Raw genomic sequence first — 24,014 nt, forward strand, 5'->3', positions numbered from 1 at the left:
TCTGTTTAGCTAGCTGATTCCATCGGCAGTTAGCACCGACCAAACTACTTGGGAAACCCAGCTTCAGCTTGATCACCAAATTAATTGGGAAATAAATTAAAGCCTCACCAGCTAGCTAGCAGTTTATTTTAGTTTCACTGTCTGATCATTCAAAAAACGACTAATTGTTATTTTGACCTTTCCACAATTGGTCTGGTACGTGTTGCTTGATATGAGCAAGTTAACACAAATGTATTCATCCACGATAAATTAATGGTTACTGCCTGGCCAGTGATCTAGCTAGCTACATTTCAGAAATTAGCTATCCTCTTAAATGCAGTGGTCAGTGGATAAAATAAGTCGAAGAGTTGAAAATATTTGTCTAAAAAGAATTAGTCGCCAGCTATTGTTGGTTATCATGTCTAACCAGTTGGCTCCTGAAGCCTATCTATGTCCCCATGAGCTCCCGAGTCTAGCTAATGTTAGCTAGCTAGCATTTCTGAATCAAATACTGTAGCTAGCAAGCCCTCATCGACAACATTTTTATTAGGAAGCAGGAATGTCAGATTCGTATTTAAATTTTATGTTAACTGTCATTGAATTTGGTGGTTAATACTGGTTTCAGATCCTAGAGAAATTGTCCGCCATTTTTTGTGTTTCGGTAAGCAGAGTGACGTCGCGCACTCAAAAAGGCTCAAGCCAATTACCTGACGGGTTCTATGTCGAGACTCTTGAATATTCTTTATGAATAGGCGTCCTGCGTGCTCTGGGCATTGCTGACTCAAATGAACAAAATGAGTCAAAAGATTCGTTCGTTTGACTGAATGAGTCGAAAAAAATGAGAGTCAATAGAAGAGCCGAACTTCCCATCACTAGTTGTAATATGTCATATTCTTTCATTTATGTTTTTCCAATTCCGATTTCGTTGTTCCTGATAGGATGTTACTTCATTGGGGGCAGGAGTATTGAATGAAGCCAATGACCATTTCGTCTGTCTAGTATCAAGCCGGCTTGACACCGTAACAACGTCAGATCAGCTGGTCTGTATAGATCCTCAGTTATTTTAGTTGCAACCACGATTATTTTAGCCTGGAGCTCCATGTAATCTCCCGTTAGTAGCATATAAAAAAATCCAGTGCTAACCTGTAGGTGTTATGATGCTGATGGTTTTCGAGACTGATGGTTGGTGGCTACCATTACAGCTCCATCTAGTTGTCACATTGAGGATAACAGTTGTTGACAACTGTAGCATTTTAGCTAAGCCTAACCCGTTATCTAACCTTAACCTCTGTCTCCTAACCTGACACATTAGTTATCCTAATCTGCCAAGTTAGTTCTCCTAACCTGACACGTTAATTCTCCTGACCTGCTTGTAAACAAACCAACAGTGCCGACAACCCATCAATATCACCCCACAGGTGAGTGTTAAATTCTGCATTTTTGTTGCCATGCACCCACCATCTGAATGTCTTTGATGTATTTGTGTATCCATGGGCATTAACAACAAATGAAAGAAGACACATGGAAGGAGATAAGATCCCCTTTTAAAAGCCTACAGCCTTTTGGGTAATGTTAAGTAAAATGGGGAAGTAGATTTTGAGATTGTATCAAGGGGAAGGATGATTCTCGACACATGCACGTTCTTTACTTTTTTCTAATTCTAAAGAAGCCGAGCCACATGTGTGTTTGATCGTTGTTGGGTGAAGAGCCAGCACACCTCAAGGGAGTACAACCAGCAAGCCCTGTGTAATGGAGACGTATTCTACTAGACCTACATGTATTGTTTACTCTACACTCAATCGCATAGACTAGAGCCAGCTGGAAGTGTGCATTGTGAACCATACACTTGCTTACCATTCACTGTAAGGGATTTCATCATTTTGGAAGCAATGCAATATGTTTAAAAACGCTTACAGATATGTCCATGACAGTTTTCCGGCTGCTAGCGTCTGGTAGCGCGGCTGACTCCGGATTACACACACGCCTGCGACTGGGTTACTAATCATGCCATGGCTCCTACTCTCTGTCTCTCTCTGTACCTCTCTCTCTCTGTTACGAATGTCTAAGCAAGAAAAAGCAATGTACATGTATTTATAAAACAAAAATAAAGTACATTTTCTAATTAAGACAAAATTAAATGACTTTACTCGCTTTCTTCTCACAAGCCTAGAATAAAACAACTCATAAAATGATCCAACATTCATTAATAAAATATTGAGTGTATAAACAGGAATAGCAGGGTGCGTTGTTTGTGTTGGACTATGTTGAGAACAGTGGAGGCTGCTGAGGGGAGAACAGCTCATAATAATGGACTATGTTGAGAACAGTGGAGGCTGCTGAGGGGAGAACAGCTCATAATAATGGACTATGTTGAGAACAGTGGAGGCTGCTGAGGGGAGAACAGCTCATAATAATGGACTATGTTGAGAACAGTGGAGGCTGCTGAGGGGAGAACAGCTCATAATAATGGACTATGTTGAGAACAGTGGAGGCTGCTGAGGGGAGAACAGCTCATAATAATGGACTATGTTGAGAACAGTGGAGGCTGCTGAGGGGAGAACAGCTCATAATAATGGACTATGTTGAGAACAGTGGAGGCTGCTGAGGGGAGAACAGCTCATAATAATGGACTATGTTGAGAACAGTGGAGGCTGCTGAGGGGAGAACAGCTCATAATAATGGACTATGTTGAGAACAGTGGAGGCTGCTGAGGGGAGAACAGCTCATAATAATGGACTATGTTGAGAACAGTGGAGGCTGCTGAGGGGAGAACAGCTCATAATAATGGACTATGTTGAGAACAGTGGAGGCTGCTGAGGGGAGAACAGCTCATAATAATGGACTATGTTGAGAACAGTGGAGGCTGCTGAGGGGAGAACAGCTCATAATAATGGACTATGTTGAGAACAGTGGAGGCTGCTGAGGGGAGAACAGCTCATAATAATGGCCGGAACGGCGCAAATGGAATGGCATCAAACATCTGGAAACCATGTGTTTGATGTATTTCATACCATTCCACTGATGCCGCTCCAGTCATTACCACGGGCCCATTCTCCCCAATTAAGTTATCACCAACCTCCTGTGGTTGAGAACAAGGTTAGAAGTTTGTTACCATCCTTGAAAGATTCATTATTTCGGTGGGTGGAGTCAGGACGGGCCCAAGAATATTATTCAGCTTTTTTAGAATTTGTGTCTCATTCATTACAAAATGGCCAATATTTAACTGGCAGATTAATGAACATGCAAGGGAAAATACTATAAAGGAGGTAATTCCTAATCAAAGGCTGCTTGGACTGTCCTCTCCCTAATATCTGGGCCACAGAAATCTTTAATTACATATCGTTATCCTCATAATATCCTACAGAACACCCTGACTAAGACATGGACTTGGATCAACATTACAGCACAACAAAGACCAATTCAAGTTCAAATGAGGCGGAGCCAAAGGAATATCAATTCAATTAGTATTTCATTAAATTGTTATTTCACTCCATGCCCAGTATTTGAACTTCGAGAGAACAAGTATGTCAAAGCCTGCCTTATGCCCAAATTTAGGAATCTAACTTGGCAAGAGGAGAGAACAATATCCATCACACCATGAGGAAAAGAGCGAGGCATGTCAAATGATGTCATTTGACCTGTAGTCTTCATTCCTATAGTGTACTTCAGCTATCTAGGCTATATGCCCTGTCTGAAATATATTCTTTGGTTAAAGTAATGCACAGTATGTATTCAGTTTCACTTAGTTTGCCTTGTGCTGTTCATACCTTTGTTGGTTTTATTCATATTACAACTTTAAAAGCTAACTGAGCTGAAATATATTGCCGGTATAGAAGACATTACAAAATAAATCGTTGATTACCCAGATTTAGTGGATTTAGGATTATAACTAATGCAATTCAAATGTATCATTGTTACATTTGCTAAATTGTCTCCTCTGAGGATATAAAACACTTGGTACCTAATGATCATTTAGTTGATCTGTAAAGTGCTTTTCAAACATTAGGCTACACACAATGCTCTGATAGCACTCACCCCAATGATGCACTATGCTCTAGCCATTTGGTGTCAGAATGCGCACCACTACTATATGTTAGTAATGAACCTCTCCTCCACCTACAGTGCTGGAGAAGCATATGGGCTTATCCCTAATTTCACCATGGGCACTTTACCATTCTGTCTCAGCCCCATGAGACATTCTTATGACACAGACATGATGTAATACCATGAAGGGCTGCGTTACCCCTTAAACCATACTGAGAGCTGGAAAGAGCCCTTTCTATGTGTGTTGAGTGGGTTTATACCGCGACTTAGAGGGAGTTAGTTGGAGGGAAGGAGTGCATGAAATGATGACCTGTACACTGTAGCTAAGTGAGTTTGATGTTTTTTTGAGTATGTGACATTGACTCTTGCGCAGTAGTGATATACAGCCACGTGTAGGTCCATTTGGTCAGATTAAAAGTTGTATACTGTTATGAATGGCTGAGTCTGGCAGCCTGCCTTTTATTTTTCATCAGTGGTGGAATATTTATTTTCATTAAGAAGATTTTGAGATTTGAGGATGAGAGGCGACAGAAGAATGCAGTCTTATTCTCGGGTTTACTTGCTTTTATCAACTGCACATTTTATCTATCCATCCTCAATCTCCCCGGCTGTTTTTAATCGAAGAAGATGTGTGGCAGCCTTTCTCTTTTTTGTTTATAGGATAGAGACAGAGTGGAAAGATAAGAGAATATACTGAAATGGCAATAGGGTGGATTTAAACCGATGCTGAAGTGGTGTTTATGTGCTCCAGAGACAGCAGCTTAGACCGCTAGACCACCCCAGGCCACATCAGGAGCCTTTAAGTACAGGTCAGATCTGTGGCATTTTAAGTGTATGGGATTATGTCGCTTTGAGAAGAAGTGTTCTTACACTATTTATCAGTGTTATATGTTGGAGATGACTCATCACAGAATTGCAATTAGATTACATTTCATAAATCAATGAAATTATACACGGTATGTATAACACAGTGTATTATCAAATCTATTTATCACAAAGTGCTCAACAGCAAACTGGGCCTAAGAGGAACCTGATGTAACAGTCTGAAAAGGCCAAACTCCTTGACAGGATCCCCGTCCTCCTCTGGATGACCGTAGAAGATCAGGCCAGACAGTGGACAGAAACTCTGTCCTCCTCTGGATGACCGTAGAAGATCAGGCCAGACAGTGGACAGAAACTCTGTCCTTCTCTGGATGACTGTAGAATATTAGGCCAGACAGTTGACAGGAACCCCATCCTACTCTGGATGACTGTAGAATAATAGGCCAGACAGTTGACAGGATAACCGTCCTCCTCTGGATGACCGTAGAAGATCAGGCCAGACAGTGGACAGAAACTCTGTCCTTCTCTGGATGACTGTAGAATATTAGGCCAGACAGTTGACAGGAACCCCATCCTCCTCTGGATGACTGTAGAAGATCAGGCCAGACAGTGGACGGTAACTCTGTCATCCTCTGGATGACTGTAGAAACCCTGTCCTACTCTGGATGACTGTAGAATTTTAGGCCAGACAGTTGACAGGAAACCCATCCTCCTCTGGATAACTGTAGAAGATTAGGCCAGACAGTTGTCCATGAAGGACATTTAAAAGGACATTCTGGGATTTGTACATACAGTTGAAGTTGAAAGTTTACATATACCTTAGCCAAATACATTTAAACTCAGTTATTCACAATTCCTGACATTTAATCCTAGTAAGAATTCCCCGTCTTAGGTCAGTTAGCATCACCACTTTATTATAAGTATATGAAATGTCAGAATAATAGTAGAGAGAATGATATATTTCAGATTTTATTTCTTTCATCACATTCCCAGTGGGTCAGAAGTTTACATACACTCAATTAGTATTTGGTAGCATTGCCTTTAAATTGTTTAACTTGGGTCAAACGTTTCGGGTAGCCTTCCACAAGCTTCCCACAATAAGTTGGGTGAATTTTGACCCATTCCTCCTGACAGAGCAGGTGTAACTGAGTTAGGTTCATAGGCCTCCTTGCTCATACACGTTTTTTCAGTTCTGCCCACAAATGTTCTATGGGATTGAGGTCAGGGCTTTGTGATGGCCACTCCAATACCTTGACTTTGTTGTCCTTAAGCCATTTTGCCACAACTTTGGAAGTATGCTTGGGGTCATTGTCCATTTGGAAGACCCATTTGCGACCAAGCTTTAACTTCCTGACTGATGTCTTGAGATGTTGCTTCAATATATCCACATAATTGCCCTGCCTCATGATGCCATCTATTTTGTGAAGTGCACCAGTCCCTCCTGCAGCAAAGCACCCCCACAACATGATGCTGCCACCCCCGTGCTTCACGGTTGGGATGGTGTTCTTCGGCTTGCAAGCCTCCCCCTTTTTCCTCCAAACATAACGATGGTCAATATGGCCAAACAGTTATTTTTTTGTTTCATCAGACCAGAGGACATTTCTCCAAAAAGTATGATCTTTGTCCCCATGTGCATTTGCAAACCATAGTCTGGCTTTTTTATGGTGGTTTTGGAGCAGTGGCTTCTTCCTTGCTGAGCGGCCTTTCAGGTTATGTCGATATAGGACTCGTTTTACTGTGGATATAGATACTTTTGTACCTGTTACCTCCAGCATCTTCACAATGTCCTTTTCTGTTGTTCTGGGATCAATTTGCCCTTTTCGCACCAAAGTACATTCATCTCTAGGAGATGGAACGCGTCTCCTTCCTGAGCGGTATGACGGCTGCGTGGTCCCATGGTGTGTATACTTGGGTACAATTGTTTGTACAGATGAACGTGGTACCTTCAGGTGTTTGGGAATTGCTCCCAAGGATGAACCAGACTTGTGGAGGTCTACTGATTCCTTTTTCTGAGGTCTGGCTGATTTCTTTTGATTTTCCCATGATGTCAAGCAATGAGTTTCAAGGTAAGCCTTGAAATTCATCCACAGATACCTCCCATTGACTCAAATTATGTAAATTAGCCTATCAGAAGCTTCTAAAGCCATGACATCATGTTATGGAATTTTCCAAGCTGTTTAAAGGCACAGTCAACTTAGTGTATGTAAACTTCTGACCCACTGGAATTGTGATACAGTGAATTATAAGACAAAATATCGGTCTGTAAACAATTGTTGGAAAAATGACTTGTGTCATGCACAAAGTAGATGTCCTAACCGACTTGCCAAAACTATAGATTTTTGCAGTTCGTTCTAGTCATTGGCAGCAGAGAACTGGAAGGAAAGGCGGCCAAATGAGGAATTGGCTTTGGGGGTGACCAGTGAGATATACCTTCTGGAGCGCGTGCTACGGTTGGGTGCTGCTATGGTGACCAGTGAGCTGAGATAAGGCGGGGCTTTACCTAGCAAAGACTTATAGTTGACCTGGAGCCAGTGGGTCAGGCGACGAATATGAAGCGATGGCCAGCCAACGAGAGCATACAGGTCGCAGTAGTGGGTAGTATATGGGGCTTGAGTGACAAAACGGATGGCACTATGATAGACTGCATCCAATTTGCTGAGTAGAGCGTTGGAGGCTATTTTATAAATGACATCACTGAAGTTAAGGATCGGTAGGACAGTCTTACGAGGGTATGTTTGGCAGCATGAGTGAAGGATGCTTTGTTGCAAAATAGGAAGCCGATTCTAGATTTAATTTTGGATTGGAGATGCTTAATGTGAGTCTGGAAGGAGAGTTTACAATCTAACCAGACACCTAGGTATTTGTAGTTGTCCACATATTCTAAGTCAGAACCGTCTAGAGTAGTGATGCTGGACGGGCGGGCAGGTGTGGGCAGCGATTGGTTGAAGAGCATGCATTTAGTTTTACTTGCATTTAAGAGCAGTTGGAGGCCACGGAAGGAGAGTTGTATGGCATGGAAACTCGTCTGGAGGTTAGTTAACACAGTGTCCGAAGAAGGGCCACATGGGGACAAAGATTGTACTTTTTAGAGAAATGTCCTCTGGTCTAATGAAACAATTAGAACTGTTTGACCATAATGACCATCGTTATGTTTGGAGGAAGAAGGGGGAGGCTTGCAAACCGAAGAACACTATCCCAACCGCGAACCATGGGGGTGGCAGCATCATGTTGTGCTGTGCTGTGCGGCAGGAGGGACTGGTGCACTTCACTAAATAGATGGCATCATGGGGATGGAAAATTATGTGGATATATTGAAGCGACATCTCAAGTCATCAGTCAGGAAGTTAAAGCTTGGTTGGAAATGGGTCTTCCAAATGGACAATGACCCCAAGCATACTTCCAAAGTTGTGGTAAAATGGCTTAAGGACAACAAAGTCAAGGTATTGGAGTGGCCATCACAAAGCCCTGACCTCAATCCTATAGAAAATATGTGGGCAGAACTGAAAAAGTGTGTGTGAGCAAGGAGGCCTACAAACCTGACTCAGTTACACCAGCTCTGTCAGGAGGAATGAGCCAAAATTCACCCATCTTATTCTGGGAAGCTTCGGGAAGGCTACCCGAAACGTTTGACCTAAGTTAAACAATTTAAAGGCAATGCTACCAAATACTAATTGAGTGTATGTAAACTTCTGACCCACTGGGAATGTGATGAAAGAAATAATAGCTGAAATAAATAATTCTCTACTATTATTCTGACATTTCATATTCTTAAAATAAAGTGGTGATCCTAACTGACCTAAGACGGGGAATTCTTACTAGGATTAAATGTCAGGAATAGTGAAAAACTGAGTTTAAATGTATTTGGCTTAGGTGTATGTAAACTTCCGACTTCAACTGTATATGCCTCATGGTTATCCTGTCTTACCCCAACAGAAACCAAACTATAAGCTTATTTTACTCCATTGTTTGTAAACAATGTCATTGTAAACAAACATTGTATAGCTTAAAACAATCATATTGATCTCATGGATGATCAGCATTTGCATCCCATAAATCAAGCTATGAATTATTTTGTGGTTACATTTATCTAGCTCTATCCCTCAGCTCTTTGCCCAAAATAAATTAATGCAGTGACTCCTTTGTTGTCGTTTGAATCCCAGATTGCACCTTTAAAGATAATGAAACAGATATTAAAGGAAACATGTTCCGTCCTCATTTCATCCCTAACTCATTGCAATGTGGTAGCACTTATGTGTCCTCATGTGAGGTCAGCCCCTCTGTATACAATTTGAAGTGAGATTCCATTTGAAGAGCAAATCCATATTTTAGTAAACATTTCAAAAGCCCTTTGTGTCTGAATGGAGTACCACGCAATATGGCTGCTGAGGATCAACATGTCGTGGCTATGTTATTATTTTCGATTCTAGAATTGCTCGCATTTAACCTAACTTTAAACCAGTTAAACGGTGCTGTTTCAGTTTTCCCAAACAGTGTTAACCTAGGTGAACACAGCCAAGGAGAGAACAGGCCATTTTGACAGGCTGGGGTACAAGTTAAGTCTTTCTTCTGGAAGTGGGTCAGTGGCTTTACAGTCAACAGATACAATAAGATCAAATTAAATCGGATTGGAATGGGGCACAAAGGCCCTGCACAAGCAAAAGAAGGTCAGGGGGAAAAATGGCTGAAATTTCTATAATATTGCATTTCTTGGCTGGTGTTAGGCTACCGTCTATGAAATTGAGGTTAAGGATGTTGGAATGGCTACACGTGCCACATTTTGTGTGGTGGGAAGCTGAGGGGAGACGGATTGTTTGATGTCTCATCCAAAACTGCTCAGTTGGATGTCAGAGTATGATCAATGTTTTGATACAGAGTTTTGATGTCATACAGTATTAATCCAGGACTTTCCCACTAGCATGGCCACTAGTAACTCACCACCGGAACTTCTTCAATGTGTGCACTGTAGATTATATGTAATGAATGTATTTATTTGTATGCACCACGAAGTACAACTAAATACATTACAGTATGTGAACAGTAATACTATAGGTGAATAAGGGGGAGGGAGCTGCACTTCAAAACAATGAAACCGTGTAGAGAACATTCACCCAGGGGGAAAAAGCAAACATCACATGGTGAAAAGAGGCATAGAATACTGTACAGTCGGAGATGAAAGCATAAAGAGAGGAAAGAAAATATTCACTTCAGTGACCTTGAAGTAACCTCCACCTTAGTGGGAGGAAAGACGGAGAGGAGAGAAAGAAACAGACAGAGGACAGACAGAGGACAGAGAGTAAAAGAGAAAAAGGCAGACAAAAGGAGAGAGATAGGAATTAAGAGGGGGAAAGAGATAGTGGAGAGTGAGAGAAAAAGAGGGGTGTGCGTCTTGTGAGAGGGAAGCATTTGTGAAACCACTCTTTGAAGGGGCAGTCCACACTCTGTTGCTCTCAAGACCAAGAGGCATGTTAGTGTGCTAAAGCTAACCAGCTAACACAACAGCACAGCACAGGACTGTACCAGAGTGAGATCAGAGGAGAGAAATCAAGAGCGACATGAACGACATCAAACTGGCCCTGCTGGGCAGTGAGGGCGCTGGGAAATCAGGTGAGAGATCCACCGGAGAGCAGAGAAATCTCTAGGTCAGACAGAGCCTGGAGGGAGGGGAATATATGGTAGTCAATATGCAGAGGGGGGGGGGGGGGGGGGGGGGTGAGAGATCTGTAATCTAATCGATCTTGTAAAGAGAAACAAGTTCAAGATCAAAGTCATACCAGTACACACCTGTATGTATGTGGAACCATGTAAATAATGGTTTCATCATACATCATTTGGAGGACTACACAACATTTCATCACGTGGCTCCAAATTGACTTTGATATGATGGTTATTATGGTCATAACTCTATTTCTTGAACTGCATTTGTATTTGTATTTATTATGGATCCCCATTCCTGGGGTCCAGCAAAATTAATACGGCAGTTTATATCATTTTAAAACATTACAATACATTCACAGATTTCACAACACACTGTGTCGACCAAAAATTGTTGGTTAAGGGCTTTAAGTAAGCATTTCACGGTAAGGTCTACACCTGTTGTATTCGCTGCATGTGACAAATATATATATATATATATATTTTTTAAAAATTATATCAATATTTGCACACAAAGCCCTTTTCACCGCCATTTCCCTCAGAATTTATTTTACTGACACAAAAGATCCCACCATGTCGAATGAACAAATTATCGGTCGACATTTATGAAGATACACCGAAACTTCCTGTTTCCATCACAGCTGTTTTGTACCATGATCATTAGCATATTTATGTTTAAATATCTGTGATTTTGCATTGATTCATTAATGTTATGCTACATAAACATAAATAACATGAATTTTTCTAAATTAATCAATACGGTTGTATTTTTTGCACCCGTTGAAATGGTTCTTCCAGTTTAAATAGCTTAGTTAGTCTCTTCACATTCTCTGAACCGAGAAGTCAGTGAATGCAGGTTGCTGGTAAATAATAATTCCACCTGTTCGATAGTTAACTCTGGCTGGATTCCAAAAGGAATTAAATAACCCTTTGCAAGTTAGCATAGTGTGAATTGCAGGTAGGTTTGCAAAATTCTGGAAACCTTTCCATGGTTGGAACTGGGACGGAATAAGCAGGAAATGTGAAAAATTACTGATATCTGACGTGGCCTGTAAACCATGAGTTTCTGCCTACTGTATTAGGGTAAGTATAGACCTTCATAATAAAGCCTTATGAGATGTATTTGTTATAATTACTTAAATTTGAATGACAAAATTCACCTAGGATCTTGCGCGGGGAAGACCACAGGGCTAAAAATGTCTCTGTCATTAACAAATACAGTAATGGGTGGTAACTCTACAATTCACTCGAAAAGGCAAGGCACACTGGGAAATTATATTGGAGGCGTGGCTTAATGGGGCATGGCTTTCCGTTAGTTATTTTTGGCCACCCGTGAGTGAAAGTGTTGTGCCAGTTTAAGTAGTCTATGGTAGAGGTAAACATTTTTGTCACTTACAAAGAACTTTTTATTGTGGTGCTACTCTATAAAGGCTAAATGTACATTTTCTAAATGCATACTTTTGTACCTGTGGACTACATGTAAGAAAGGTACTATCTGAGGTATAAACAAGGGTACAATCATGTTCCTATAACTAAAGGCACAAAGGATGACCTTACAGGGTACCACCCCAGTGACAAGTGTTTATAGCTCTTTAAGAACAAATCTAATCCTTTATTTCTAAGAGTGTATGTGGGAGCATGTAAATAATTGTTTAATCTCACTGTTTGTCATAATTTGTCCCACAATGTGATAATATATGGGGGACCCATTCAGATATGGAGGGGAGTGTGTTCTGAGAAAACGAATCCGTTATGAGGGGTCAATCAGTGTAACTCTTCAATATGAGTATTTTGTCACATATAGTACTGGATATGCAGAATGACCCTTGATCAAATATATGGCTGTACACAATGATTGGAAAAGCATCACTTAATATCTCCAGATATGAATGTAATAAATATATCCCCAGATATGAATGTAATAAATATATCCCCAGATATGAATTTAATAAATATATCCCCAGATATGAATTTAATAAATATATCCCCAGATATGCATGTAATAAATATATCCCCAGATATGAATTTAATAAATATATCCCCAGATATGAATGTAATAAATATATCCCCAGATATGAATTTAATAAATATATCCCCAGATATAAATGTAATAAATATATCCCCAGATATGAATGTAATAAATATATCCCCAGATATGAATTTAATAAATATATCCCCAGATATGAATTTAATAAATATATCCCCAGATATGAATGTAATAAATATATCCCCAGATATGAATTTAATAAATATATCCCCAGATATGAATTTAATAAATATATCCCCAGATATGAATATTAAAAATATAGCTCCAGATATGAATGTAATAAAATATACCTCCAGATATGAATGTAATAGGGAAATACTAAATACTAATGACAATGATCACAATCTTTATTATGTGTATCAGCTTCTCTGAGGGACTCGTGAGTTAAAGAAACCCCATGTATTTCCCACAATAAATCAATTGAAATTAACTTGGGAGGGACAGTGACTGTACAGTTGTTTTTCATTGTCTGGACTTGAGGGAGGCAGGGGGACTCATTAAGAGTCTTGTGGCTGTATGGCGTCCTGTCTGGTAAATATCAGTATTCAGTGAGTCACTGCAGCCTTCGGGAGCCCAGAGCCCATTAGTGCACACCGTAGCAAAACGTTTTGCAATGGAAAATGTTTTTCAATGAAAACAAGTGTTTCTTATTGGACAAGTGCAGGTTAGCCCCTCCCTGTTGCAGACCATTTTCTTCCGTTTGGTGCCTAGTGAATACGACCCTGGTATATGTGTTTAATAAAACAGCAGGGTGTACCATTCCCCCTGGCACACTGCACTGCAGAGTGTTTTCTGTGGAGATGCACCGACTGTGCTGTGAGGCTAGAACCCCAGAGACTGCGGGGATCTATGTGTGAGTGTGAGAGAGAGGGAGTGAGAGAGACAGTGTGTGTTTGAGAGAGAGGGAGTGAGAGAGACAGTGGGTGTGAGAGAGGGGGAGTGAGAGAGACAGTGAGTGTAAGAGAGGGAGTGAGAGAGACAGTGGGTGTGAGGGAGAGGGAGTGAGAGAGACAGTGGGTGTGAAGGAGAGGGAGTGAGAGACAGTGGGTGTGAGGGAGAGGGAGTGAGAGAGACAGTGGGTGTGAGGGAGAGAGAGTGAGAGTGAGAGAGACAGTGGGTGTTTGAGGGAGAGGGAGTGAGAGAGACAGTGAGTGTTTGAGGGAGAGAGAGATACAGTGAGTGTGACAGTGGGTGTGAGAGAGAGGGAGTGAGAGAGACAGTGTGTGTTTGAGGGAGAGGGAGTGAGAGAGACAGTGTGTGTTTGAGGGAGAGGGAGAGAGAGAGACAGTGAGTGTGACAGTGGGTGTGAGAGAGAGGGAGTGAGAGAGACAGTGAGTGTGACAGTGAGTGTGAGAGAGAGAGGGAGTGAGAGAGACAGTGGGTGTGAGAGAGAGGGAGTGAGAGAGACAGTGGGTGTTTGAGGGAGAGGGAGTGAGAGAGACAGTGAGTGTGACAGTGGGTGTGAGAGAGAGGGAGTGAGAGAGACAGTGAGTGTGAGAGAGACAGTGGGTGTGAGAGAGAGGGAGTGAGAGAGACAGTGAGTGTGTGGGAGAGGGAGGGAGAGAGACAGTGGGTGTGAGAGAGAGGGAGTGAGAGAGACAGTGAGTGTGAGAGAGAGGGAGTGAGAGAGACAGTGTGTGTTTGAGGGAGAGGGAGAGAGAGAGACAGTGAGTGTGACAGTGGGTGTGAAAGAGAGGGAGTGAGAGAGACAGTGTGTGTTTGAGGGAGAGGGAGAGAGAGAGACAGTGAGTGTGACAGTGGGTGTGAGAGAGAGGGAGTGAGAGAGACAGTGAGTGTGACAGTGAGTGTGACAGTGAGTGTGAGAGAGAGGGAGTGAGAGAGACAGTGGGTGTGAGAGAGAGGGAGTGAGAGAGACAGTGGGTGTTTGAGGGAGAGGGAGTGAGAGAGACAGTGAGTGTGACAGTGGGTGTGAGAGAGAGGGAGTGAGAGAGACAGTGAGTGTGTGAGAGAGGGAGTGAGAGAGACAGTGAGTGTGTGAGAGAGGGAGGGAGAGAGACAGTGGGTGTGAGAGAGAGGGAGTGAGAGAGAGAGGGAGTGAGAGAGACAGTGGGTGTGAGAGAGGGGGAGTGAGAGAGACAGTGAGTGTAAGAGAGGGAGTGAGAGAGACAGTGGGTGTGAGGGAGAGGGAGTGAGAGAGACAGTGGGTGTGAAGGAGAGGGAGTGAGAGAGACAGTGGGTGTGAGGGAGAGGGAGTGAGAGAGACAGTGGGTGTGAAGGAGAGGGAGTGAGAGAGACAGTGTGTGTGAGGGAGAGGGAGTGAGAGAGACAGTGGGTGTGAAGGAGAGGGAGTGAGAGAGACAGTGTGTGTGAGGGAGAGGGAGTGAGAGAGACAGTGGGTGTGAGGGAGAGAGAGTGAGAGAGACAGTGTGTGTGAGGGAGAGGGAGTGAGAGAGACAGTGGGTGTGAGGGAGAGAGAGTGAGAGAGACAGTGTGTGTGAGGGAGAGAGAGTGAGAGAGACAGTGGGTGTTTGAGGGAGAGAGAGTGAGAGAGACAGTGTGTGTGAGGGAGAGGGAGTGAGAGAGACAGTGGGTGTGAGGGAGAGAGAGTGAGAGAGACAGTGTGTGTGAGGGAGAGAGAGTGAGAGAGACAGTGGGTGTTTGAGGGAGAGTGCTGCCATTAAGTTACTGTACATTTTACAGGAAATGTTTTACATTGTAAGTGTGTATCGGTCTGTTTCTGTGTGTCTGCCAGTATGTGTGTGTGTGCTTGCGTGTGTGCATTACTGTATGTGTGTGTATGAGCATGTGTGTGTGCAAGTGGACTGGAGCGCTTCAACCAGAGCTCAGTAAAACTCAACCTGGGGCTTCAATTGAGTCTGATGGCTGTGACCTCATCTCTCACAGAGAGGGTAGTGTGTTCAGAATCTGGAAAGGGAGAACGAGCAGAAATAGCCAATTTTGCTTGCCAAATATGCACACATCCCTCGAGGTAAACCCATCCAGGCCAAACCTTTCATGTGTGGGGTTAGATGAAACTCCTGATTCCTCAGGCTTTTGGCACCCTCACCAAGCCTGCACCCTCACCAAGCCTGCACCCTCACCAAGCCTGCACCCTCACCAAGCCTGCACCCTCACCAAGCCTGCACCCTCATCAAGCCTGCACCCTCACCAAGCCTGCACCCTCACCAAGCCTGCACCCTCACCAAGCCTGCGTCCCAAATGACACCCACCTTATAAAGTGCACTACTATTGACCCCGGCCCATAGGGATCAGGTCAATAGTAGTGAACATACTGTAAATAGGGAGCCATTTGGGACACAACCTCAGCCTGAGGGATCATATGAAAACACATTTTCCTCCACTGGACAAACTGTAACCTTGTTTTCTTTTTCATTCGCCGATTTCCTCCAGCTGTTCTGGTGCGGTTTCTGACCAAGCGCTTCATCGGGGAGTACGCCTCCAACACTAGTAGGTTCTCCACACAGGCCCACAGGCCCACGATATCATAGCCATAGTGTTGTTCACATACTGCAAACACACGGCCCCACAGGCCCACAGGCCCACAGGCCCACAGGCCCACGATATCATGGCCATAGTGTTGTTCACATACTGCAAACACACGGCCCCACAGCCCCACGATATCATGGCCATAGTGTTGTTCACATACTGCAAACACACGGCCCCACAGGCCCACAGGCCCACAGGCCCACAGGCCCACGATATCATGGCCATAGTGTTGTTCACATACTGCAAACACACGGCCCCACAGCCCCACGATATCATGGCCATAGTGTTGTTCACATACTGCAAACGCACGGCCCCACAGACCCACAGGCCCACAGCCCCATGATATCATGGCCATAGTGTTGTTCACATACTGCGTCAGTGGAGCAAAGTATCACAGATACACTACCGTTCAAAAGTTTGGGGTCACTTAGAAATGTCCTTGTTTTCCATGAAAATATACATGAAATTAGTTGCAAAATGAATAGGAAATATAGTCAAGATGTTGACAAGGTTATAAATAATGAGATTTAATTGAAATAATAATTGTGTCCTTCAAACTTTGCTTCGTCAAAGAATCCTCCATTTGCAGCAATTACAGCCTTGCAGACCTTTGGCATTCTAGTTGTCAATTTGTTGAGGTAATCTGAAGAGATTTGACCCCATGCTTCCTGAAGCACCTCCCACAAGTTGGATTGGCTTGATGGGCACTTCTTACGTACCATACGGTCAAGCTGCTCCCACAACAGCTCAATAGGGTTGAGATCCGGTGACTGTGCTGGCCACTCCATTATAGACAGAATACCAGCTGACTGCTTCTTCCCTAAATAGTTATTGCATAGTTTGGAGCTGTGCTTTGGGTCATTGTCCTGTTGTAGGAGGAAATTGGTTCAAATTAAGCGCCGTCCACAGGGTATGCCATGGTGTTGCAAAATGGAGTGATAGCCTTCCTTCTTCAAGATCCCTTTTACCCTGTACAAATCTCCCACTTAACCATCACAAAAACACCCCCAGACATCACATTGCCTCCATCATGCTTGACAGATGGCGTCAAGCACTCCTCCAGCATCTTTTCATTTTTTCTGCGTCTCATGAATGTTCTTCTTTGTGATCCGAACACCTCAAACTTACATTTGTCTGTCCATAACACTTTTTTCCAATCTTCCTCTGTCCAGTGTCTGTGTTCTTTTGCCCATATTCATCTTTTATTTTTATTGGCCAGTCTTAGATATGGCTTTTTCTTTGCAACTCTGCCTAGAAGGCCAGCATCCCGGAGTCGCCTTTTCACTTTGACGTTGAGACTGGTGTTTTGCGGGTACTATTTAATGAAGCTGCCAGTTGAGAACTTGCGAGGCGTCTGTTTCTCAAACTAGACACTCTAATGTACTTGTCCTCTTGCTCAGTTGTGCACCGGGGCCTCCCACTCCTCTTTCTATTCTGGTTAGAGTTAGTTTGCGCTGTTCTGTGAAGGGAGTAGTACACAGCGTTGTACCAGATCTTCAGTATCTTGGCAATTTCTAGCATAGAATAGCCTTCATTTCTCAGAACAAGAATAGACTGACGAGTTTCAGATGAACGTCTTTGTTTCTGGCCATTTTGAGCCTGTAATCGAACCCACAAATGCTGATGCTCCAGATACTCAACTAGTCTAAAGAAGGCCAGTTTTATTGCTTATTTAATCAGAACAGTTTTCAGCTGTGCTAACATAATTGCAAAAGGGTTTTCTAATGATCAATTAGCCTTTTAAAATTATAAACTTGGATTAGCTAACACAACGTGCCATTGGAACACAGGAGTGATGGTTGCTGATAATGGGCCTCTGTACGCCTATGTAGATATTCCATGAAAAATGACTATTGTAGCTGGAAACGGCATATTTACAACATTAACAATGTCTACACCGTATTTCTGATCAATTTGATGTCATTTTAATGGACCAAAAATATGCTTTTCTTTCAAAAACATGGACATTTCTAAATGACCCCAAACTTTAGAACGGTAGTGTATGTGCAGTGGTATCTCAACATCAATAAATGTTTATCAAATATTATTATCCATCTGCCTAATTATGGTGTAGAAATTACACCTGTGCTTCTTGTTCTTAAAGCAATCACTGCACATCGATGTAATACATGCAAACACATGCACCCTGTACGGGTAAATAGAGTTAGTTACCTCACAGGTTTCTAATGGATATCTTCTCTGTTCTAGATTCCCTGTATCGTAAAAGACTATCCATTGATGGTAGACAGCTGAACCTGGAGGTGTTCGACCCTTGCTCTCAGGTACAACAGAATACAACATAGGCCAAATCTTCCTAAACAACACCTGTCACAACATTGGGGTAGCGTTGTACTGCACTCCCGTGACCTGGTTTTCCCCTTGCACAAACCCCAGGAGCAGTCTAATGTTTACTTTCTGCAGGCACATGGACGATCCATACCGTAGAGTTTTAAATCCCATGAGATTTACGAGTGTATCCCAAGGCAGTGAGTGCCAATGAGTCTACCTTTGAAGAAAGAGAGCCATACAAGCTGTTCTGTGCGTAGCCAACCAGGCCAGAGAGGGTTTTTACTACAAAGTTCTGCTTTATTGGAACACCCTGAGGCTGAGGCCCAGAGGGGGAAAGGCCAATCTATTGTACTCTGCTAAAGCTCACTGTAAGCCAAGACCTAAGAGGAACGCTAGAGTGGCTTTAGATGCATTGTCCCATGGCTCGATCTTTACGGCCTCCACCTTCATAAAGAAAAACCATGATGTCATTAAAGAGAGAAACAGAGAGAGGTTGGTGTGAGCCTGGATGTTCACTGCTCTGCAGCACCTGTAGCCAAGGGGTACGGCGTGTGAAAGAGCTACTTGTCTTTTGCCATATACACCACGGTCACTGTTTTGATACAGGACTGATTTAATCTTATTTAACCTAAAAATGATTCATGCGGAGATTGTATGAGATGCACAGAATGAATCTTGAGAGAAAACGTCAGGACATTTTTTGAGAATTTAAGAACACATCATAATCATGTTCATGAACAAAAATGTATGTTTCTTATTAGATCAGATAGTCCCTCCCTTGTTTCAGTCCGTTCTCTTCTGTTTTGTGTCTAATGAACACGTCTCAGTGTTGAGCTACCTAACTGTGGCAGTGTTGTTTGACAGGGAACTGAGGCTAGGTGTATACTGGAGGAGCCGGTGGACTGGGCTGATGGCTTTGTGGTGGTGTACAACATCAGCGACCGAACATCCTTCATCAATGCTGAAAACATTCTGCAGCAGATCAGAGAGACACGGATTGAGAACTGCAAAGGGTGAGAGTTCCTCTGAACAGGGAATTACATTTTTGGGAGGCTTGGTGAGAGGCAAAACCATTTGTAAATCCATGTAGTACCTCTGTTTTCTCTTAATAAAAAGAGTGGAAATCCACACTCTTTTCCTATTTTTTTGTTCTTTGTTGGACAGCGCATTGAGATGGGGAGACAGACTGGGTGAATGGCAGAGTTAAATGTCTCAGGGTGCGTTTTGTAACCCATGCCCAGAGGGGCAAGGCATGCATCTTCTCTATAAAGTTTGAATTCTGTGGCACTGGGAAAGAATTTGTCTGGAATAATGCTGTTGATCGTGTTAGGGATTCACCTTATAAAAACTGCATAAACAGACAAGTGTTATATCTAGAACAGCCAAACAGACCGAGCGAGGGCATGAATTTGGGCCTCCCATATACATCAAACTGTCATAGACAAGAACATCTCAGTAAGGCAGTGGGAATGGGCTTCATTTGGATAGAGCAGCATATCTCTGGAGCTCAGTGGTTTGTAATGGCAGGATTTCCAGGCCAACAGTAAAAGGCTTGCTTTTTTAGTCCCGCCTATTAAAATTAGCCTAAAAACATTAAGAAACCATGTGTGGCATGAAGTCAGTTAGTCGTTGTCATACGCTTGAACTTTTCCCTCATATGAGATGCTAATGCCCTATCTTCTGATACCTGCTCTGATACCTAGTCAAACTAGAAGCACACCTCGATTCTCCAAATGAAAATACACTGACTCTCAGTCTCTGCTTTACTCTGCCAGGGAGGTGGAGGTGCCAGTCTGTCTTGTGGGCAACAAGCAGGACCTGTGCCACGCCCGGCAGGTTTGTGAGGAGGAGGGCCGCTCGCTGGCGCAGGAGAACCGCTGCCTTTTCCAGGAGGTGTCGGCGGCCGAGAGCTACCAGGAGATCGCCAACCTCTTCACCCAGCTCATCAGACAAGTGATGGAGCACCTCAAGTACCGCACCGACCGACGCCGCTACAGCAGCTCCAAGTCCATGGCCAAGCTCATCAACAACATGTTTGGCAAGAGGAGGAAGTCCGTGTGATATCCCCAGAAAGACTGGCCGGGATTGGCTGAGAGAGACAGAATGGCCTACCTAGGACTACAGTTGGACTCCAATCGTAAGGATAATGGTGAAGAGGATTGATCTTTGATCTCCATAGCTTCTTCCCACTGTATCAAATCATTTCTGGTTAACAATAAATTACTTACTTTAATTGTTTTCAGTTACAATGGTCCTCCAAAAATAAAAAATGCTTTTTGCTAACCACAATTTTTCAAGAAATTTCTTCCAGACTGTCTGGGCGTGGTCTAATGCCGCGTTCACGTGCTTGTGGGAACTAGGAAACTCTGAAATTCCTGACTTGCTAACTGATTGTAGTTATACATGTGCCGTGTTTCCTAGAGTTTCCTAGTTTCGACTAGCACGTGAACGCGGTATAAGACGCCTGGTGGGGAAAGGGACAAGTTACCAAGTTAGCAGGGGAAGGGGGAGAATAACCCCAGCCCAGTTGAAATGGCAGGGATTTGTAAGCTTAACACAAGTTCATTATGGCAGAGAGGTTTGAACGTCTCTGTTATTGGTCTATTAAAATCAGTTGGGGGCAAAAAGATCATGCATAACCTGCTGACACAAAGGTCCTGTTGATCATATTTTCAACCATCAACTACTGAGAAGTGACGCTGATTAAAACGTTTATACTTTTACTGTGTTGGTTTCATCAGCTATTTTGTCAGTGTTTTTTCCCCCAAGGTGAATGTAACCATAGAGATAGGAGATGAGTCCTTTAACTAACTGGGCTCCCTACAGTCTAAGGCACTGCATCACTACAGAACCTGGTTTGATTCCAGGCTGTATCACAACCGGCTGTGATTGGGAGTCCCATAGGGCGGTGCACAATTGGCCCAGCACCGCCCGGGTTAGGGCGTAGGCCGTCATTGTAAATAAGATTTTGTTCTTAACGGACTTGCCAAGTTAAATAAAAATCTTTATCTGTGCCATTATAGCGTCTGTGACAGCCTCAATGGAGCTGTCCATACTATCTCCATTTTGAAGTAGTCCATTTTCTTCATGATTGGCTGATCCCTCCAGGACATGACTCCCACACACTGAGGCATGATAGGACTGTGTCCAAGATGTTTGACCGTATTTTTCAAGGTAAACTACTCACGTTCACATACGATGCTTCATGGACAGTCTATATCCGGGTTGCATAAGGTTTGTACAGACCAACATCACATGTGCACTAGCACTCAGTGCGCACAGGGAGCAGGGCGAGCAATGACAACGTCATCAAATCATCCAAAAACATGGCTGACATTGGATGTTGAGAATGGCGGTGGAATGTACTGCGGACGTTTTATGGGATCCTAACCAATTCTGTTAATCGGTTTGTTTTTTTGCGCTGATCTTAACCTGTTTTGCACATAATGTTCCCGCCATCATGTCTTAAGACCAAAAATAGTTCTGGACATCAGAACAGCGATCAGTAACCTCTATTTGGATGAAGATCTCTACTTCAATGAGTTGACGGCACAGGACATACTGCTCACCCTGGACCAGGCCCTAATCCCTGACACTCGGAAGAGAAAGAGATGGCAATATAGAGGCCGACGTGCGGGTACCATGATGAAACTACAGAGGCAAGTAAATAATCCACCTCTACCCTCTGTTCTATTGGTGAATGTACAGTCACTGGAGAACAAACTGGAATAATATCCTATGTTTCCCAGAAACTTGGCTGAACAAGGACATATTATTCACATAATATTCTAGCGGTTTTTCTATGCGTTGGCAGGACAGAATGGCAGTGTCGGGTAAGCTCAAGAGTGGTGATGTGTGTCTCTTTGTTAACAACAGCTGGTGCGCAATCTCTAATATTAAGGAAGTCTCACGGTTCGGCTCGCCTGATTTAGAATACCTCATAAGCTGTAGACCATAATATTTATCAAGAGAGTTTATATCCATATTTTTCATAGCTGTTTATTTACTACCACAAACTGATGCTGGCACTAAGACTGCACTCAACGAGCTGTATAAGGCCATAAGCAAAGAAGAAAATGCTCATCCAGATGCGGCACTCCTAGTGGCCGGTGATTTTAATGCAGGAAAACTGAAATCTGTTTTACCTCATTTCTACCAGCATGTCACCTGTGCAACTAGAGGTGAAAAAACTCTAGATTACCTTTACTCTATACAAAGAGATGCAGACACAGCTCTCCATCGCCCTCCATTTGGCAAATCTGACCATAACTCTATCCTCCTGATTGCTGCTTACAAGCAAAAACTCAAGCAAGAAGTACCAGTGACGTGCTCAATATGGAAGTGGTCTGATGAAGCGGATGCTAAGCTACAGGAGAGTATAGCTAGCACAGACAGGAAAATGTTCCGGGACACATCCGACGGCATTGAGGACTTTACCACATCAGTTACCGGCTTCATTAATAAGTGCATCGATGACGTCGTCCCCACAGTGACAGTACAGATCCCAAACAGAAGCCATGGATTACAGGCAACATCCGCACTGAGCTAAAGGCTAGAGCTGCCGCTTTCAAGGAGCGGGACACTAACCCGGACGCTTAAAAGAAATGCCCTCCAATGAACCATCAAACAGGCAAAGCACCAATACAGGACTAAGATCAAATCCTACTACACCGGCTCTAACGCTTGTCAGATGTGGCTTGCAAACTATCACGGATTACAAAGAGAAACAGAGCTGTGAGCTGCCCAGTGACGCAAGCCTAGCAGACTAGTTAAATGCCTTCTATGCTCGCTTCGAGGCAAGCTACACTGAACCATGCACGAGAGCACCAGCTGTTCTGGATGACTGTGGGATCACGCTCTACGTAGCCGATGTGAGTAAGACCTTTAAACAGGTCAACATTCACAAGGCCGCAGGGCCAGACGGATTACCAGGATGTGTACTCAGAACATGCGCTGACTAGCTGGCAAGTGTCTTCACTGACATTTTCAACCTCTCCCTGACCCAGTATGTAATACCTATGTTTCAAGCAGACCACCATAGAATGCCAAGGTAACCTGTCTAAATGACTATTTACCTGTAACACTCACATCTGTAGCCATGAAGTGCTTTGAAAGGCTGCTCATGGCTCACATCAACACCATAATCCCAGACACCCTGGACCCACTCCAATTCGCATACCGCCCCAACAGATCCACACTGCCTTTTCCCACCTGGACAAGAGAAACACCTATGTGAGAATGCTGTTCACTGACTACAGCTCAACATTCAACATCATAGTGCCCTCCAAGCTCATCACTAAGCTAAGGACCCTGGAACTGAACACCTCCATCTAAAACTTCATCCTGAACTTCCTGACAGTTGGTGAGGATAGACAACACATCCGCCACACTGACCCTCAACACGGGGGCCCCTCGGGTGCGTGCTTAGTCCCCTCCTGTACGTACTCCATGTTCATCCATGACCGTGTGGCCGCGCACAACTCCAACACCGCCATTAAGTTTGCGATGACACGACAGTGGTAGGCCTGATCACTGACGAAGAGACAGCCTATAGGGAGGAGGCCAGAGACCTCTATACCAGGCGGTGTCAGAGGAAGGCCCTAAAAATGGTCAAAGACTCCAGCCACCAAAGTCATAGACTGTTCTCTCTGCTACCGCAAGGCAAGCGGTACCGATGTACCAAGTCTGGAATCACCAGGACCCTGAACAGCTT

The 24,014-nt window shown here is 43.5% G+C and overlaps 1 protein-coding gene across 1 annotated transcript; it reads left to right on the forward strand.

Annotated features, from left to right (window-relative positions):
• The first annotated feature begins 10,397 nt into the window (after positions 1–10,397).
• Positions 10,398–20,362, forward strand: LOC120051744 (ras-related and estrogen-regulated growth inhibitor-like protein). Its single transcript, XM_038998629.1, has 5 exons — positions 10,398–10,449; positions 15,917–15,973; positions 18,221–18,294; positions 19,166–19,314; positions 20,077–20,362. The coding sequence occupies exons 1-5, from the start codon at positions 10,398–10,400 to the stop codon at positions 20,360–20,362; spliced, it is 618 nt and encodes a 205-aa protein (XP_038854557.1).
• The last annotated feature ends 3,652 nt before the right edge of the window (positions 20,363–24,014 follow it).

This window comes from Salvelinus namaycush, chromosome 8 (assembly GCF_016432855.1).
Source record: "Salvelinus namaycush isolate Seneca chromosome 8, SaNama_1.0, whole genome shotgun sequence".
Lineage (NCBI taxonomy): Eukaryota > Metazoa > Chordata > Actinopteri > Salmoniformes > Salmonidae > Salvelinus > Salvelinus namaycush.